General features: G+C 46.3%; 1 protein-coding gene across 2 annotated transcripts in view; it reads left to right on the forward strand.

Moving 5' to 3' along the window:
• The window catches only part of CEP76 (centrosomal protein 76), a 616,847-nt gene extending 610,752 nt beyond the window's left edge, over positions 1–6,095 (forward strand). The window contains exons 11-12 of one of the 2 annotated variants that reach the window (XM_069620830.1): positions 2,506–2,723; positions 5,700–6,095. In XM_069620830.1, the coding sequence (XP_069476931.1) occupies positions 2,506–2,723; positions 5,700–5,838 (357 nt within the window). In that variant the 3' untranslated portion in view covers positions 5,839–6,095. The remainder of the gene's footprint in view (positions 1–2,505; positions 2,724–5,699) is intronic. The other variant, XM_069620831.1, reaches the window with a different exon arrangement.
• The last annotated feature ends 12,855 nt before the right edge of the window (positions 6,096–18,950 follow it).

Below are 18,950 nucleotides of genomic sequence, written 5' to 3' on the forward strand. Positions count from 1 at the left end.
AAATAACTGCCCAAAACATGGGTGTCAGAGCTCATACGCATTGACACAGAAATCCCCAGATCTTGGCTCGGTAACAAATGGTGGTTGCTATGGTGCCTTGGGGAGCGGTGTTGCCTCTGGACTGCACATCCCACTAGCGTGTGTTGCAATGCCTTAAGTGCAGTAACGCCATGATGTTGTGGCATCGTCCCACCAATCTGATGCACATGCCACGGAACCCTTAGATTCCTTGCCATTGAGGGAATGAGGAAATCCAACAGTGCTTCACAATGTGTCACTGTACCATTGAGTAGCATTACTTCTCCTGACTTCATCCTACTCGTTTTTTACCTCCCTTTTCGCTATGTCCACGACCTTGCCTTGTACTTCCTGGATTGTGAGATTCTGTTTGTCTTTTCGCTCCAAACCTTGGACTGTCTTCTGGTATTTCGCTTTTATCATGTTTCATTGGCTTTGAGACGTCTTTTGGACCAGGGTTCTTTGCCACTCTGGGACGTGATTGCGGCTGTGCCCTTTAATTGCTAGTTAGTACAGCTATTTTTGTGGTGTCCCGCGTTGGACCTGGCATTCTCCTGTTCTTCCCTAGTTGCGTTCTTGTGTCAGCTGGGTAGCTCCCTACATCCTTATCGGCTCTGTACCGTGTCATTGGACTGTTGGGACTTGTGTTAGTTAGCTGCTTGCGTGCTCGTGCTGCCCAAGTGAGGTGTGGAGTATAAATAATTGTGTTAAAGCTCTTCAAGCAATCTTTAAAAAGGTGTTCGCATAGTGATTGAGTAAACTGAAGCGAATTCACAGTTTTGGTTAACATTTTAAAAGTAACTCTGCCCAAGCACTTTAAATTTAATTCCACTCTAGGCCATTAGGGCTTTGATTATAGCATTTGGCGTACCTGGTACCTTCTAGCTCGAAAGAAATGTATGTAATCCACATGGCTTACCGGTCCTGGAGGATAGCTGCGATTTCAGCACATTCCTCTGTCATAAGGGCCAGCCTGTACTTGAGTTCCAGCAGTCCTGCCTGACGCTCCTTCCTTCAGTGGTTGAGTGAGTACCATAATATTGGATAGTAAATTATTTTACAGTGCTTGGAAGCAGGAGCAATCTGTCATGAAGTGCAATTGGTCTAGGATTGGTTTGTTGCAGTTGTGATGTCGAGGGCATTATTCCAGTCTATGCTGAAACTGGGGCAGTGTCTTAAATAGTGGATAGTAGGGTGGGGTAGCACTTCATCAGGACTCCGTAAATCTAAGATAACATTGCAGTTGTCATTTGAGTGTTTGTAGTGTGTTTCACCCACAGTAGTAGCAGCTGCATAATTGAATTACCTTACTACACAGGCTGGTGACTCTGTTTCAAGTAATAAAACAAGGATGAAAGGGGGACAGAAGAACTTTACCTTGTCTCCAGATAGGTCACTACTTTTGCATGTCTATATGCTTTAATTTGCTAGGGACCTAGCCGAACCATTTCACTCTGTTGACCAGGAATATGTAGGCCATTTTGCTGAGGGCCATCTATTTGTCATAAGGATCCACTAGTTACCTGGCTGCGGTTCAGAATGTGGCTAGAAAGTATTGCTTTATCGTTTGACAGTCTGCCTCAAAAGAAATCAACGTGACTGACTCAATGCCATTTGGATCTCGTGTGTTTTTTGTCTTGGTTTGGAAGCAACATCCGCCTTTAATTGGGTGGGAGTTGGGTAGCTTGGCTTCAATGTTATCCTCTTTAATCACTTCTTGAAAGAGCTTATGAAAGCTAGGTGTACACGTTCTGGGGAAGTATTTAAATACCTTACCGTTTGGTTCCAATACCTGCTCGAAAGCTCGGGACACAAAGACTTTTGTAATTTTGTTGCATTGATGCGTCTGTTGATTATTGACTCACATTTCGAGTGTCCTTTTAACAACCTGATACAATGTTAATACCCTTTGTGACATTACAAGATGTTAGCTGTCCCCATTTCATTACCTTAGAGGGTCCAAAGTTGGGGGTGGCTGTTTATCAAAAAGTAAACAAACACCCTCCCCCGACCCCAAAAAATATAGTGGAGCAAATGCCTCATCGAAAGTGACACCTTGAAGAATTTGGCAGCCTTTTATGGATGCAAATAACTTAAACGGTTTTGATGCAGGCACCAATTGTGTCCCTCTGATGTTTAAATTACCTGTTTCTTCTAGTTTTTTTCATCTCTGGACAAAGTCCTAAAGTAAATTAAAATTAGTGGTATCCAAATCCGTTTCTTCCTTTTGTTTGTATTTTGGTATTAATCTAATCACTGGATTAAACATATTAATCCACTATTTCTGAGAAACCATGAATATCCTCATTATAGCTCAATTTGTGCATAGGGCAGTGGGATGGAAATTTGTTTCAGGTACTGTTACATGATTAATAATTGAAATGAACACTATTTGTGTGCACCACAGAACATAGGAACATTGAAAGCAATGATCGTAATTTACTAGGCAGTCCTGTATCTAATATTTCTATTTTGTTTCTTCTCCAGGATCTTGGCCTCGCTACTGTCTGGGAAGATCAACTGTCTTATCTTTTGTCACCAGCCTTGGCAGCCTATGAAATTGAACGTACTACAGGCATTTCTGCAGGGAATGAAGAGTTTCAAGATGCCATCAGAAGAGCAGTACCTGATGGTCACACGTTTAAGGGGTTCCCCATCCACTTTGTCCATAGAAATGCAAGAAGAGCATTTGCGACCTGTCTCAGGTAATGTATTCATAACCATTTGTGTCCGACTGTCTTCAGGATTGTCATGACTAGAAAGGAAGACATTGTTCCCAGTGGGTGTTTACCCAAAACAATAGTCTTATTGGCCATACTTTAATACCTTAATGTTAGTTTGTTTTTTGTTAGGTGTGAAGCCACATTCAGCCAGATGTGAAAAATAACAATGCACAAGTCTGAATAGATAACATCTGTTCTTTAACCATCTAGATCCCTAATGCATTGCCACAATTAGTAGATCATGGTATGCTTTAAAACAGGCATTGAGAAAACGTTGTGCCACTTTACCAAGGAGCAACTTGAAGAATGATTAAGAATTCATACTGGGGATTTAATTAATGGAAACCAGAGTTTCCAGTGCAGAGTACTCTTACAAAACCCTAGACTGCCTGGATTAATCCCTGATTTAGGTGTGCATCGCATTCTGTTAAATTTGTTAAAGTTCTCTCAAATCACACCTGTTCTGATCCTCCATTCTGTAAAAACAGACCTCTTTAAACCTCTCTGAGCTCCTTTTTACCCTTTCCGGAGTCGATTAAGTGCTCAATAACACGATTAAGTGCTCAATAACGTTATAATATTTAAGTCATTTGCTAGACTGACACATACACAGGCTCTATCATTTCAGGATGGCGACCAAGAAAACATTGCTTATGGCAGTGATTGGTACCCTCTGCATCACGGAGCAGCTAATTGACACCTGTGTCCCTCTACATAGCCCGAGCGCTTGGAGAGAGCAACTTCTCTAACCAGACCTAAAAAGATCTTAATCTAGTTTAATTACTTGAAGCTAAAAGCAAGTGCCTGATGTTGCCAATCAGTTAGGTGCTGGCCATGCTGCTTGTCTGGCCCGGATTATGTGTGTTTACACTACAACTACAGCAGTGGTGTTCCTTTGCCTATTATTGAGGAGTTAAAGTAACCACTAACTACAAAGAAGTGACCTTCGTTTAAAATTGCTATACAATACATTACTTGTTTAGTCGAACATTTCATTGAAAGAGATGCCAAGAACTTTTCATGTTTAAAACGAAAGTATTTTTAACAATGTGTTAAGAAATAGGATCGTTGAGGTGGTTGTGTAAGACTTGAACAACTCCATTTTGAAGCCCCCTGATCTTGCACCTTAGGCGAAGTCTGTGTAGTAGGGATATCGGAATGTATACCCGTCAGCTGAATGTGCAACCAATGTTTTACACATCACTGTTTCGTTCTTGCTTTCTACTTAAGCATCTCTTAAGGAGAGTTCAATTAAACCCGAGTTTTGCTAGATACTCATAAGTGTTAATATTCTGTAGGTCAAGCATTTATATTTGGTATGTAAACCCGAGATGTAGCTGTACAAAAATGAAAAATGTTGTGTTTCTCTACCAGCGAGAGCGAAATCTCTGCCTGCCTTTTTCTGCTTGGGTAGAGAGGGATTACACATAACAGATCTCGAAATGCGCAATTTCCAGTAGCCAAAATGGTGAGTGATAATTTACTGCCAGTGAGTAAGAAATAGTGTGCTGGGTGCATGTTTACTATTGAGGAGACGAGAGCATGTTTATATCCGCCTTGTAGGTTGCAACTTCATTTGTTTTACAAAAACACTCCTCACAAGACAGAGTAGTAAATGAGTTGGTAGCCGAGTTGTTGGTCGTGCATACATGTAAGCTGGCAAATGGCGGTTGTTACCCCCCCCCCCCATGCTTCCAACTATTAATTGGGGGCTCCTGGGCTAACACGCTAGTGGGTGGGAAGTCCTAGGGCATGAAATCCTTCTCCAAGACACGCCCCTACAAAAACAAGTGCAGATCAATACTTCATTCAAAAACAGGTTTGAATGGTCACTGTTGTGCCTGCCTCCCTGGGTACTGCATTCGTAAGCATTGGTAGAGCTGGGAACAAACTGCACATTCGTGCTTCTGTCCCGTGCAAATGCAGTCTGCATTGCTGGATGCAGCTGTGCTCAGGTGGGTAACTGTTGATTTTTCTGTTACAGGATCCCAAAGGCCGTTCTGTGGGTCCATCATTTGAAAGTTTAACTTTCAAGATCTATGAATAAATAACATGCTGAACAATATTGCATGAGGAACATTGCAGAGAAAGTGGACTGTCATTTTCAGATTTTATCTAACGGTTTATAGTGATAATACCGAACGCAAAAATCTCGAAAACAAAAATATCGAAAAAAAAGGCCGAAAACAAAAATATCGAATTGTTTTTATGACGGTTTTTTTTTCGAAATGGGGGGGTTCCCCCTAACCCCCCTTTTTTCTATTTTTGTTTTTATTTTAACCCTTTTTTTTTACTTACCTGACCCCCAAAAACACATATAAATAAATAATTAAATTATTTGATTTTTTTTTTCGAGATTTTTGTCGTTCGGTATTATTGTTTCGGCCTTTTGACTGACCACCGTATCTAACATAAGCAATCGTGTGGAATGGATTGAACGGGGTCTTTTGAGCCAGCGACTTGTCATTCTTCTGCAATAGTGAAGTGTTCTTTATTTGACTGAGAATATTTGGAAGATCAAGATTATACTTGCGTTTCCACTGATTGCTAAATGTGCCCCGAATCGGACATAACATTTTAAATCATATTAATTGAAATCTAGGTGATTCTGTTGAATATTTCTTTGTCTGAATATTGGGCATAGGAAATGGTACTTCGGTGCATGAGCACTGCCAGATGTCCTACATGGGCCTAACAAAGTTGGCATTAAGTCATGTGCTAATGAATGCAATGGCTTTCTATTTTGTAACCCACTCTTGTGTAACCCTGGGCTATGGTGTTTACCTACATGTACAGTTTTGCAACGTTTTAGGATATTCATCGAAATCCTGTTCTCATTGGGCATCTTTGCAATTTCATGTCTTTGCCATTAGCTTTTCAACTATGAAGAATGTGCAATATATCATTGTTTGTTAGCGGACTGTTCAATAACTAAGTTTGTACGCGTTCTATATGCAGGTCTCCATTCTGCGATGAGATTGTCTGCTGTCGGGGAGATCAGATGCGACTGGCCGTTCGTGTACGTGTGTTCACATACCCGGAATCTGCTTGCGCGGTTTGGATCATGTTTGCCTGTAAATACCGCTCAGTGCTGTGAAACTTAAATGGCTGGATTGCCACAGTTTAATACAAGACTTCAGAGCTGGACTTGAATTCATAGATTATTTTTGCACGCAAAGAATGGATTTTTGAATTTTACTTTTTTGTCTGCCCTATATTGCACATTTTCACCATCACTGTAACAAGATTATATTGAAATCTGTGTGACTTTTATTTATGAGAAAATTATAATGGAAACTATTTTGAAATGTTAATATTTGTATAAATAAAGTTTTTATTTTTATTATAAAACTTAATTCCAGTAATCAAGTTATTTATTGACGAACAGTTATTTGCCAGAAGCGGCCAGTTCAAGATCTTTTGTTTAATGAGGTTACACTAAAAGATGATTTATTTTAAATTCTGCAACTTTCGAAGTGCTTTATGTACACATTCTTCCATTTTAAAGAAATAAGGATTTGCATTTCTTTTTTTTTATTGAAGGCGGGCAACGTGTACCAAGATCTCAGGGCATCCCTTAATGCAACTATAAAATTAATGTAAAGGTGTCAAACGCCCATCGGATATCAGGACTGGTGTCTAAATGTTTATTGTAAAATTATATTGGCGGAACGCATGCTCACGCTGGTCCCTCTATGCCCCTGAGCAGGTGGTATTCCTGGAGGATTTTCTTTTATGCTCCGTTCCCTTTCTAGAGGGGCCACTCTTGCTGGTGGGTGAAATGAACCTGGTGTATAATCCCTTGACGGACAAAACTCTGCCCGCTACTAAGCTGGAATTCATACATGCCATATCTTTTGCGTCTTTCATTAGAGAGTTGGGATTGGTAGAAGCCTGGAGACTGTTCCATGGTGAGGAGAAGGACTTTTCTTTCTATTCACATATTCACGGGGGCTTCTCCAGATTGGATCTCATGTCGTTTTTTTATTGGGTTGTACCCTTGTGTTCGCAGGGTCGACATAGGGATGCGGACGCTTTCAGATCATGCCCAGTGTTGCTCACTTTGTCAATTGTGGGTAGGCTGGAGAGGGTCAGACGCCCCTGGAAACTTTACGATCCGGTCCTGAGGGACCCAGTCTTGTCTCAAGAGGTAGGGGGAAGTGATAACTACTTGCAGGAGAATAGCATGTCGCGTCCTCCTCTGGGGATTGTCTGGGATGCCATGAAGGCAGCGGTTCGGGGGAACTAATTAGTAAATCTGCAGCATACACCAGGGAGCGCCAGATAGTCTGTGTGAGTCTAGAGGGGGAGGTTAGAAGACAGGAGCACAAACAGGCGGGGTTCACAGGCAGCCTTTTGCGAACTGAAAATAGCAAGCAAAAAACTTGAAGAGCATCTAGCGGACAGGACAGCCCATGCAATGTTGAAGACTAGGCAATTTTATTCTGCAAACGGGAACAGGGCCAATCGCCTCTTGTTAGCTAAATTAAGGACACTTCAGAACCGTATGGGGATATTTGAGGCACACTTTGGGACAGTGTTCCGGGGGGCTGACCCGGTTGATGTTCAAGCTGCTTATCTGGGGAATGCCGGTTTGCCAAGACGATCAGCTGGGGAGTGCAAGGCTCAATTTGGATGGCCCAATTTTGCCCCAGGAAGTGGAATGGGCTGCCAGAATGCTGAAAAATAACCCCCCTGGTCCAGACGAATGTATGGTTTGCTTCTGTAATAAGTTTCTGCCTCTTCTGGTTCCCCTTTTGGTGGATCTCTAACTTCCTGTTGGTGTCAGGGAGGGTGGCCTCTTCTATGGGTATCTCCAGGACCATGCTAATTCCCAAACCAGGGATGACCCGACGCTTTGTGATTCCTATCGCCCCATCACCCTTACCAACGTAGACTCTAAAATGTTCTAAATACTGGCTCGTCTGTTAATGGGGGTTCTCCCTAGAATTGTAGACCATGATCAGACCAGGTTTACTACGCAGCCCACAGGACAACATTAGGTGTGTCTTATACCGGTTGGAGGTGAGGCAGTTCTCTGGGGTGGATATGGGGATAATCACTTTAGATGCCAATAAAGCTTTTGACAGTGAGGTTGAGGTGTCTCCAGGACGTTTTAGAACAGTTTGGTTTTGGTTCTGGGGTTCATCAGGTGGGTGATGGCCATCTATCGGGAACAATCAACCTCCCTTGGAGTTAATGGCCATTTTTTCGTCTGGCCTCTCAATACCCATGGGTACAAGACAGGGCTGCAAGTTATCTCCACTTATGTTTGCCCTGAGTATGGAGCCACTGGCCTGCCACATACCAAACAATGCAGCCATTGAGGGTATTGTGGTTGGGGGGGGGGGGGATAAACTATAAGGTCTCTCTTTATGCAGATTATGTTTTGCTAACTCTGCAGAATCCCTGCGCTGACAGTTTGGCCAGGTTTCGGGTTTTAAAGTCAACTACAAGTCAAATGGGTTGGATGTCTCCTTGCGGTCTCAGGATAGGCTCTTGATTAACACTCTTGCCCCGATTCATTGGTCCCAGGAGTCTATTTCCTATTTAATTGTGCTTATTTCATGGGTTCCATGTCATTTCATCGCGGGATGTTTTTTCGCTGGGTTTTTTACCACTGATTTTTTTGTGAAAAAACAACACAATTTTTATTTTTTTATTTTGGTGGGGGGGGGGGTCACCTCCCAAAACCCCCATCCCCTTTAATTTTTTTATATTCCCGCCACCAACACCCAATTTATATATGTTTATAATCCCCCCCCCCCAAAAACTTTGAGTTTTTTTGGCAAAAGCTTTACTGTAAAAAAAAAAACCTGCGAAAAAACATCCCACGATGAAAGGACGTCGTACCATTCCCAGCAGGGTTTCAGAGGTTTTTAGGTGTAACTTCCGGACCTTTGTTAAGAGTTTTAAGATGACCTAACCAGGTGGGGGAAGCAGGAAATATCCTAGTTCGGAAGGATTGCTGCAGTTGATAACCAAGTTCTGTGGCTACTCGACCTCTGTTCGGCGCCGTCTGTTAAGATCCATGATCTTGAGGTCTACACGCTTCAAGGGAGGATTCTCAAGTTCATATTGGGTAATTAGCAGGCAAGGGTCTCGAGGAGGGTGCTGTTCAAACCCAGGAGGGCGGGTGGCTTGGGGTCCCTGATGTAAATTGTTCTAACTTGGCCGCACCAGGGGCTCATGTGGTTACCTGGGGGATGCTAGTATTTATTTTATTATTTATATATCTCTAGTGCGCCGCAAGCATCAGGGCACAAACAAAAACACAGGAAAAAACAGAACACAAATAATGGGACAAGGAGGCCTAGTGAGCTAAGTTAAGATTTTATGAGGTTCACTTAAACAGGAAGGATTTCACTGTCTTTCTGAAGGACTTTAGATCAGGCAGGAGTGAGAGTGCTGGAGGTAGAGTGTTCCAAAATGAAGTTGCTTTGGCAGGAAAAGATCTACCAAGGCCCTTTGTACGTTTTAGCTTTTGGGCCCTGAGTTAGGCCTAAACTGATGGAGCAGAGACTTTTGCATGGCTGATACAGAGGTACCAGAGTTTTGATGTAGTCTGGGAGTGAGCCGTAAAGGCAGCGGTGAACCAGGGTGTCGATTTTAAAAAGAACACGTTCCTGAATAGGCAACCAATGGAGTTCTCTCCTATGGTTGGAGATGTGAAATCTTCTGGAGACGTTTTTAACAATACGAATGGCATCATTTTGAATTGTCTGACATTTCCTAAATTTTGCTGTGGACGCCCCACATAGTGCGTTACAATAGTCCAATCTGGTCAAAATGGTAGCTCAGGCAATAGTGACAGTTCTTTTCAGTGATATAGGGGATAATGGACTTAAGTAGCCGTAGGTGGTAATTGCAAGCTTGATTGAGATATTTTACATAAGCATCTGAGTTGAGGGATGCCTCAGTTTGGACACCTAATGTTTTACTTTCTGTTGCATTTCAATTATGTTGTCTTGAATGTAGAAGCTGCTGTATTGTGAGCTGAATTTGGCTCGGGCTTGTTGAGAACCAAATATCAGAAGCTCAGTCTTGATGTCGTTCACGCACAGCCAGTTTTCAGACATCCGTATTTCAATGAGGCAATAGATGTTGGACATTGTAGCCAAGGATCACCACTAAGTTCAGTGACCAATTGGGTGTCTTCCGCATAGTTTGTAAAAAATGCACCCACGTCATCCAGAAGCGTGCAGAGCGACCTAATGTAGAAGGGTGAGATGGAAGCACCTTGGGGCACCCTACAATTAATCAGTGCAGAGGGGGAGAATGCAGGTCCCCATCGAATTTTGGACTCTCAATTTGAGAGACGTGAATGGACCCAATCCACAGCTTCTGTGTAGCATTGGCTGTGATCTTTCAAAAAATGTAGAAGACTATCCTGGTCTATCAGATCAAAAGCAGCAGATAGATCTAACAAGATCAACATCCCGGCTTTCCCCTCGCCCATGATTTTTAGCAAATGGGATTGAAGTTTCACAAGAGCTGTCGCCGTACTAAAAGATGGAGGGAAGCATGACTGTCGGTTATGAAGGATGTTCTTCAATTCGGCAAAAACTTGCAGCTGAGTAGTGGCAAATGTGTCCAATATTTTGAGGAGAAATTGACAATTCGTTATCAGTCTGAGGTTACTTGGATCTCTGGGGTCGATGTTAGGTTTTTTAGGAATGGGGTAACTAACTTTTTAAATTGCATTGGGGACATGCCTATCTCTATATGAAGCATTAACAAGTTGGGTAAGAAAAGGGGCAAATAGAGCTTTGTGCTCCAGACTCCATTTGGGGGGGGCAATAGATTGTGGGGGCAGCAGGTTCCACACATGGAGGATAGCATTTTAAGCATAACTTGGATTGAAATTTGTGAGAATGTAAAGGCAGGGTACTTGGTTCCCATGTGTATTGTAGTTGTATGTTTCCTGTGTATGGTGGTATGAATATGGGCCAAGGTTCTTTTATTGCTTGCGTTGGCAATTTTGTCATCAAAGGCTGCTTGAATTAAGATGTGTTAGGTAAAGATTTGGGGTAGTAACCTTTGGGTGCACTACAACAACCTTAGCCTCCTGGCAATGGGGACCCAACCTTTGGTATAAGTCTGAACTACACAAGTTGGTAGTGTGGCCTAGCAGCCTGGCTTATCTCAAGAGGGGTCAATGTCAGCAGTTAAACAGAGGTTCACTGTGACAAGTATTCAAATACACACTGAGACTCAAGTTTTCTTGATAAAAATATTATTCATTTATTTACCAGTCATTTAAACAAGCCTTCAGAAGGGAGCAATATAAAAGCAACACTCAAATACACTTCAGAAATACACACTCTTAGGTTTCTCAGAATCAGTAAAGACCCATTGGGGATGGTCCACAGACCAGTCAAACACCCTCAGGTGACTTAAATAGCTAGGACACTGTGGACATTAATATTTTACTGTTAAATTCAGAGTAGGCTTTGGGAGTGTCAAAGGAAAGGTTTATTAGAACAAACAAGAGATCACAAATATTCTTTAAGCAGGCAAATACGTTTGGACCCCCCAATGCAGAGCAAGTTAACCCCTTCCTGGAAGGATAGGTGCAACACAATAACAGAGGAGAGAAGAGTCATTCAGGGAACCAGGCTAAGCCAATATCAATGGGCAAAAGTGGACTGAAGCACTTCTTGCAGGTGAGTAAAAGTGTTTGTACAATGTTTTTAGAAGTCTTTGTTGAGAAAGAAGAATCAAACGTAGGGCCACAGGCCGGGAGACTTGTGAAGTAGAAGAGCAAGCAAATCTACAATGAGAGGTAAGTTCTCTCAGACTTTACAGTACCTTTTAGTTTGAAGAGAAATGCAGATGACTTCCGTTCCTGTGCAGCTCTGCAGATCCTGTTGTTTCTGGGCCTCAGTCGTGGGGACAAGAGGGAGGACTTCTGGCGATTGCTGCACTACAACGGGGCGTTCACCGACAGCAACTGGAAAACTTCAAACAAGTGGCACTTTGGTGTTTCAGCTTCTCGCAACTACCGCAAATAGCAAAATGTGGTTCCTGGCTGTCGAGTTGGGCTTTCCTTGCTTCTGGGGTCCAGCACTCAGTTGAAGTGGCTCAGGCTCGGTCAGTCTTGCTGGGAGTCCGGAGGATCTTCCTGGAGCTCTTGGCCAACTTAAAAACAACGCATAACATCTGGTGTTCCTTTCCCTGGCTATTTGGTTCCAGCAGCGACTGCAATGGAAATTCAACCAGCTCTGAGAGGATGTCCAGGTGGCTTACTTTGGAGTTGATCGGTCCCACCAACTCAAGGGGCGCAGTCGTCCTTGCAGGGCTTCTCTGTCGATACGAATTTGAAGCTTCAGCACAGCAGCAGGGCTTCACTGGGCAAACCAACGGTCCAGGAGTTGCAGCAGGCATCCTCCTCAAGTTATCCTTCGGATTCCTTCGTCCAGTGGTCGACTGTGCCTTCCAAGCCAGAGAGCCTCTCCTTTTATGCAGGTTTCTTCCATTCATTCCTGCCTAGCTGTCATTCACCCAGCAGGGTGGCTGTCGTTGCCGGACAGCCAGCCAGCCAACCACCTAAGAGTGCATTCCTGTCTCCTAGGCGAATAAGCACAGGGAGTTTCGGGCACCTCCCTCACTTTCTGCCCCCACCAGACACTCTGGAGCCAGAGGCGGGTTTCACTCGTGAAGCCTGCCAAAGACAAAACAAACAAAGGGACCAAACCTGGTTTGGCACGCAGAGTAAATCTCAAGAAGGACCTAAACAACAAGAAATGGCGAAAACAGAAGACGGGGCCATTTTGACAAAAAACGCCACCCATGGGTGCTTGATTGTGGCTGCGAACGCAGCCGGTGGTAAAAACACAACATGGTAGTAAAAAGTAACCACTACCACCAGCCATTAATTGTGTAAAGGGTAACATGAAAATGTTTACATGAGAAGCTAGACAAAGGGGCTACTAAGTAACCCCTCCAGCACCCTATTGTAAGATAGTGGGCCTCATTACGACCCAGGCGTTAACCATGGTGCTATTAGCACCATGGTTGACGCCGGTATTTTACCGATTCCGCCATGGTGAATGGCGGAATTACCGCCCCATTCCAAGGTTGGCGGGGCGGTAATTCCCCATTCACCATTGGCCCTTCCCCATTCCCATTTTTGCCCCCATAGGGCTCAATGGAAATGGGGAAGGCGGTAGTTATGGTACCGCAAATTGTGGTACCATAATTAACTCCAAGGTCCCTTTGCAGGTCCAATCCTTAACGGCTGGTAAGACCAGCTGTTAAGGTAGGGACCCGCAAAGGGACCTCGTAATTAGGCGATAAGGGGTTAACGGCGCTGCCACCTTTTACAGCGCCGTTAACCCCTTACCGCCTGGGTCGTAATGAGACCCAGTGTGTGCTGGGTCTAGACAGTTACAATGCAAGTAAAGTCAATTTCACTTCACTGTTCTTGGAAACAGTAGTTACCCAAGAAAAATGTATTTAAACCTTGGGAAATCTGAAAGACTTCCCTGTGCCACTGCACTGAAGGTGGTGTGTGACACATTGCAAAAAGATGCCTCTGGAGTTTGTCAGACTCCAAAAAAAACAAGAGTTTAAATCACAGAAAAATACATGGGAGAGTGGGGAAAAAGTTCTCTCTCTCCAGGTTCAAAATTAAATAAAAAGTCCAGGAGTCCAGCAAAAGTGCTGGGGGTCTCTAAGGTAGAGAGGAAGTAGCACATTTTTGAGAATTCTCCCCAACAAGGTGCAATCTATGTTCAAGGGTACAAAAAGGGTCTGAGACACCTTGGGTTTTCGAGAAGCTTCAAAATTTCAAATGGCTTTCATGTGGAGTTTGTGAACTACTGAGTTTGAGTATTAAACACTTTTTTTGGTATCTATGATTAAAGGTTTGCAAGCTTTAACCATCTCTTTCCATGCTGTCCTAGTGACCGCTGAAGGATGTTTTAGCCATTGTGATTCAAGGGCCTGCTTTTTTCTCTTCATATCCCCTAGTTCAGGGATAAACCGGTTTTGGTGGCCTGAGTTATCCCTAACTAGTCCAGTTTTGATGTGGGCCGTTAAGTCTAGCATCTCAGTAAAAGTGTCAGAGAAGAATGACACCATGTTGTCCACTTGGTTGTGAGCAGGAGACTTGGTCATAACAGAGTCCAAGCAGACCTGAAGGTCTTAACGGTGAACCTTTTTGAAGTTCTGACCTGTAACTGACTTCATTTGGTTTTTTTTGCTTGGATAAGGGATCTAGAGTTTGAATAGTAAAGTTAATGACATGATGATCTGACCATATACAAGGGGTGGTCTGAATGATATTAGCCTTAAGCTTTCTTGTCACAATCCAGTCCAGTATGTGATTTGTTTGCAGTGGTGGGTTCCCCATTTTTTTCACATCGTGCTCAATGGAGAGGAGGGCAGATTCAAGTTCTGTTGCTTCTTTGTCCAAGTTATTTCCTCTCCAGCGGTTCAGATACCCTAGAAAAAGGGTGGCAGAGTTAGGGCTGGAGAGACTGTTTAGTAGCTTGGTGATTTCTTCATTAAAATCGGGCATTAGATTGGGTGGTCTGTAAATTAGCACAATGTTGATGCCTTTATGGTTGGTCAGAGTCATTTTAACATGGAGAATTTTGCAACCTGACTGAGGATGGAAATAAACCTAGCTCGGTTTTGGCGATAATACCCACTCCTCCACCATAACCCTTGGTGCAGTTGGCACAGATGAAAGAAAAGCTTGTGGGGACTGCCAGGTTAATTGAAGGGCCACTTGTGTCCGGGATCCATGTTTCCGTTATACATAGAATGTCCAGGTTACTTCCCATGATTAGGTAATGCAGATCTCGGGTGTGTTTATTTAGCGATCTTGCATTCAACAATGCGATTTTTAATGTAGTCTTTTTTTCAAGGGCTGTAGGGATTTCAGTATCCCTTGTAAGGGTTGAGGATCTTCTAGGTCTGAATGGAACCGGGCTCTTTATCATCAAGGTGCAAAGGGCGGAAGGAGAGAATGTGTGGCTGTCAGAATCTGGGATAGTATCATTACTCTTACGTCCTGTCCCCTTTCCTCCATACTGTATGGGCGTCCCTTCCAAGGGACGGGAGACGGAACCTTTTTCACCAGAAAAACCTTCTTCCCCTTTAAATTTAGAGGCGCGCGACCCAGGGGGCATGCGCTGCCCTGACTCCACCCTCTGGCGCCACACCCCCACTCCCCTTTTCTGCGTCGACGGGAACGGGCCGGATTCACCAGCGCTCCTGGTTTGGCTTCGGCCATGTAATACCACGCGCGTATACTTCTTCTCTTTGTCTTTTCTATCATTTGGGTACTCGATCCTCAGGCGTCACGCTCCTCCCCGGCGCATGTCGACTTCTACAGGGTTCAGCAGGTGTCCATCCTGCAACGGGCTCTTCCCAACTTCAGACCCCCATGCCCTCTGCCTACGTTGCTTGGCCCAGACCACGGTTGGCAATCATGTTCAGCGTGTGACTCGCTATCCTCGAAGGCGCTGAAGAACAGACTAGCCAGGTGGAGGGAGCTCTTCCAGAAGTCGCCTCCAGAGTATCTCAAGAACTTTGTGAAGCATCGTCCCAGGTCCAAGGTAGGGTGAATATTTTCCAGCGCACCTCGCAAGGGAGACTCCTTCCCAGGGACCCTCCCGCTCGGGAGGGACTGGCCAGGTCCTTCCACCGACACGTGCACCGAGGCTGCTACAGCTACCGGCCCTCAGGTCGAGAGGTCCTCAGATCGATCCGGACGCAGTGTCGATGGACCAGAAGGTTCTTGTACCGGGCTTACACCCGAGGGGCTCTGCCCTTTTACCGGCGCAATGGCCGAGGGGCTACGCTCTAACACAGGCAATATGTCCGAGGGAGCGCCTAAATGTAGCTCTACCAACCCCCAGGTTGAGGGTGTCACACCTACCGGGCCGAGACCCGAAGAGCAGGGTAGGCCCAGTGATTCACACGCAAGAGTCTTGGACGAGGCCGGACCCAGCGTGCTGGACATCATGCTCCACAGCCAACTCTGCAACCTCTGCCGCCTCCTCAGCCTCCGGCTGTGGTCTCTGTACCCCAGCATCTGGCTCCATCTACCCCTCCTCCTCCACAAGATCCTCCGGATCCACAGGACACACACGCGGAGGAGATCCGGACACGCCATCCTCAGCCAGGGCCTTTGATGAATGTGTTGCTGGCCTGGCGGAGTACCTGGGCCTCACTCAGCCCGAGGTCGAACAGCCGGCAGAGGGGGTTCTGGCTGAAGTCCTCACAAGATGCCCCTCTGCCAACAAGGGGATTCCACTGAAAATCGATGTAGTCTCCCTGGCCAAGAAGGGTTGGCTCAATCCCCACTCGGTCCAGCCGGTCAATCGATGCCTGGACGCCAAGTACAGGCAGATGGAGGGGGATACACTCTTGCTTTCGACCCATCCTCAGCCATACTCCTCTGTAATCGTTACAGCATCACTATAGTCCAAGCCTCAGTCGTCCTCAGCCTCCTCCTCTGCGGCGCCGCTAGGCAAGGAGGAGAAGATCTTGGAGGCATACGGCAAGACCTTTGTCAGGCCAACGCAGATGCCGTGCTGGCTGCCACCAACCAACGGTTATGGTGGGAAATTGAGGACCTCCTCCTGGAACTCCCCTCCCAATGCCAATCACGCTTTAAGGCGGGGCTAGCGGAGGCCAAGCTCATGGCGCATCATGACCTCATGGAATCCACAGTAGCGTATATCGATACCTCTGGCTGCACCATTTGCATTGCCACAGACATGAGGCGCAAAGCATGGCTCCGGGTGACGAAATTCAACCCGGACGTCCAGGAGCGCATCCTAGATCTACCGTTCGAGGAGGGGGACCTCTTCCACTAATCTACGGACGAAGAGCTGGACAAAAAGAATAGCTCACAAACGGCAAGGTCCTTATCCATTCCTACAAAGACCATGTCCAAATCTTACACCCAATCTCAGCAGTGCTCAGAGAAGGGTCGTACATATGGAGGGTTCCACGGCTTCCAGGAATGCAGATCCTGGCAGCCGGACCGCTCGCCGTCTCAGAGCCGGCGCAAACAACAAAAAGGGGGGTGGGGGTAAGGGCTTTTTCCAGTCCCCCTCCTCAGCCTCCGAGGGAAAGAAGGCATGACACGCCCCTTCAGGTCCACCTGTCTCCGGTGGGGGGGCAGGCTTGCTCTCCATGCACATTTGTGGTGCCAGAATTTCTCAGACCCCTGGATCCTCTCCGTAGTATCCACAGGGTACCGCCTACCCATCCCATCCCCTCCTCCCTCCTCCCTCCTCCCCTCCCACAGGTTGGGACAGCAACTCTTTTGGCGGAGATTCAGTCGCTCATAGAGAGCCAGGCAGTGGAGAAAGTTCCAGCCTCCCAGCGAGGCTTTGGCTTCTACTCCAGGATTTTCGCCATTCAGAAGAAGAACCAGGCGGGCCTAAGAGTTGTGCTGGACCTTTCCACCCTCAACCTCTCCTTACCTCTGCAAAAATCAAGATGGTTACGCCAGCTTTTATAGCGGAGACATTGGACAAGGGAGACTGGATGTGCTCCCTAAACCTGAAGGACGCATACCTACACGTCCCAAATTGGCAGCCCCATCGTTCTTTCCTACGGTTCAGAATCATGGGCTACCATTTCCAATACAAAGTCCTTCCGTTTGGCCTCATTTCGGCCCCCAGGTTCTTAACCAGGCTCATGAACGGTGTAGCGGCCCTCCTCAGAGTGCAGGGCCTCCACATCTACCCATACCACAACGTCTGGCTCGTCAGGGCGACATCTCTGCAGGCGGTTCACCACTCATCCCATGCCCTTATGAACACACTGCACTACCTGGGCTTCTCGCTCAACCTCAAGAAGTCACAGCTGCTCTCTACGCAGACTGACATTCCTGGGACTCATTTGGGACACATGCTCCGAGAGGGTTTTCCCGTCGGAAGACAAGATCACGGCCATTAAGAGGGGCCACCGCCCACTTCCTCAGCAGAGAGGTGACTTCGGCATGGTGGTACCAACATCTCCTGGGTATACTAGCGGCAGTTCTGTTAACTGTGCCGCACACGAGACTAATGATGAGAAGGATTCAGCAGCACTTTGCGGCCTCATGGAATCAGGAGCGGGGCTCGCAATCCGAGATGATCAACGTTCCTCCATCCCTCCACCCGGACCTAACTCGGTGGTCCATGGACTACAACCTACGGACAGGCAAGCCCTTTCGGCTGCCCTCTCCGCAGGCCACCATCACCACAGAATCCTCGCTCGAGGGCTGGGGAGCCACCCTGGAGGATCTCTCGGTCCACGGCACCTGGAATCGACAGGAGCAGGAATACCACATCAATTGGTTGGAGCTGAATGCCATCTGGCTGTCGCTCAGAGCATTCCTTCCACTTCTCAAGGGCAAGGTTGTCCTCATCCAGACAGACAACTCGACCAGCATGTACTATGTCAACAAGCAGGGAGGCACCAGATCCCCTCCTCTGTGCAGACTGGCAATCAGCGGGAGTGGGCCTTGGAAAACAGAATTTACCTCTCGGCAGTCCACCTCCCAAGGGAATCCAACCTGGAAGCGGACAGGCTCCGCAGGCTGGGAGCAGACAACTACGAGTGGCAGCTAAACAACCTCGTTACTCAGGAGATCTTCAACAGGTGGAGTCACCCCCACCTCGATCTCTTTGCCAACTGGCCCAACAAGAAGTGTCCCCAGTTCTCATCTGGCAAGGGCAGGGCCCCAGCTCGCTGGGCGACGCATTTCACCTACAGTGGTCTGGCATGAAAGCCTACGCCTTTCCGCCCACTCCTCTGATACACAGAGTAATTTGCAAGATCAAGGAGTCTCACCGACTCCTCATCATTCTGATAGCTCCATGGTGGCCAGCCAGGCCATGGTTTTCAGAGCTCCTCAGCCTCTCGGAGGTGCCACCTATACACATTCCGACGGGCCCAGCACATCTTCTGGCACAGCAGGGGGGCAGTCATCCACCCCGCACCATAGAAACTAGCCCTCACAGCGTGGTACCTGAGCAGGTAACGCTTCAGCACCTTAGCCTCTCACAGGCCAATCTGGATATCATACAGGGCGCCAGGAGAAAAGCCACCAGGGCCCAGTACAAGAGCAAATGGACCAGGTTCTGCCACTAGGCAGACTCCAAGGGAATTGACCCCTTGGCCTGCAATTTGGAAGACGTGCTCTCCTTTTCGGCGCATCTCGCTCATTCGGGAGTACAGGTCGACACCTGCCGT

Source organism: Ambystoma mexicanum, chromosome 5q (assembly GCF_040938575.1).
Source record: "Ambystoma mexicanum isolate Mex_15411 chromosome 5q, UKY_AmexF1_1, whole genome shotgun sequence".
In the NCBI taxonomy this organism is placed as follows: Eukaryota; Metazoa; Chordata; class Amphibia; order Caudata; family Ambystomatidae; genus Ambystoma; species Ambystoma mexicanum.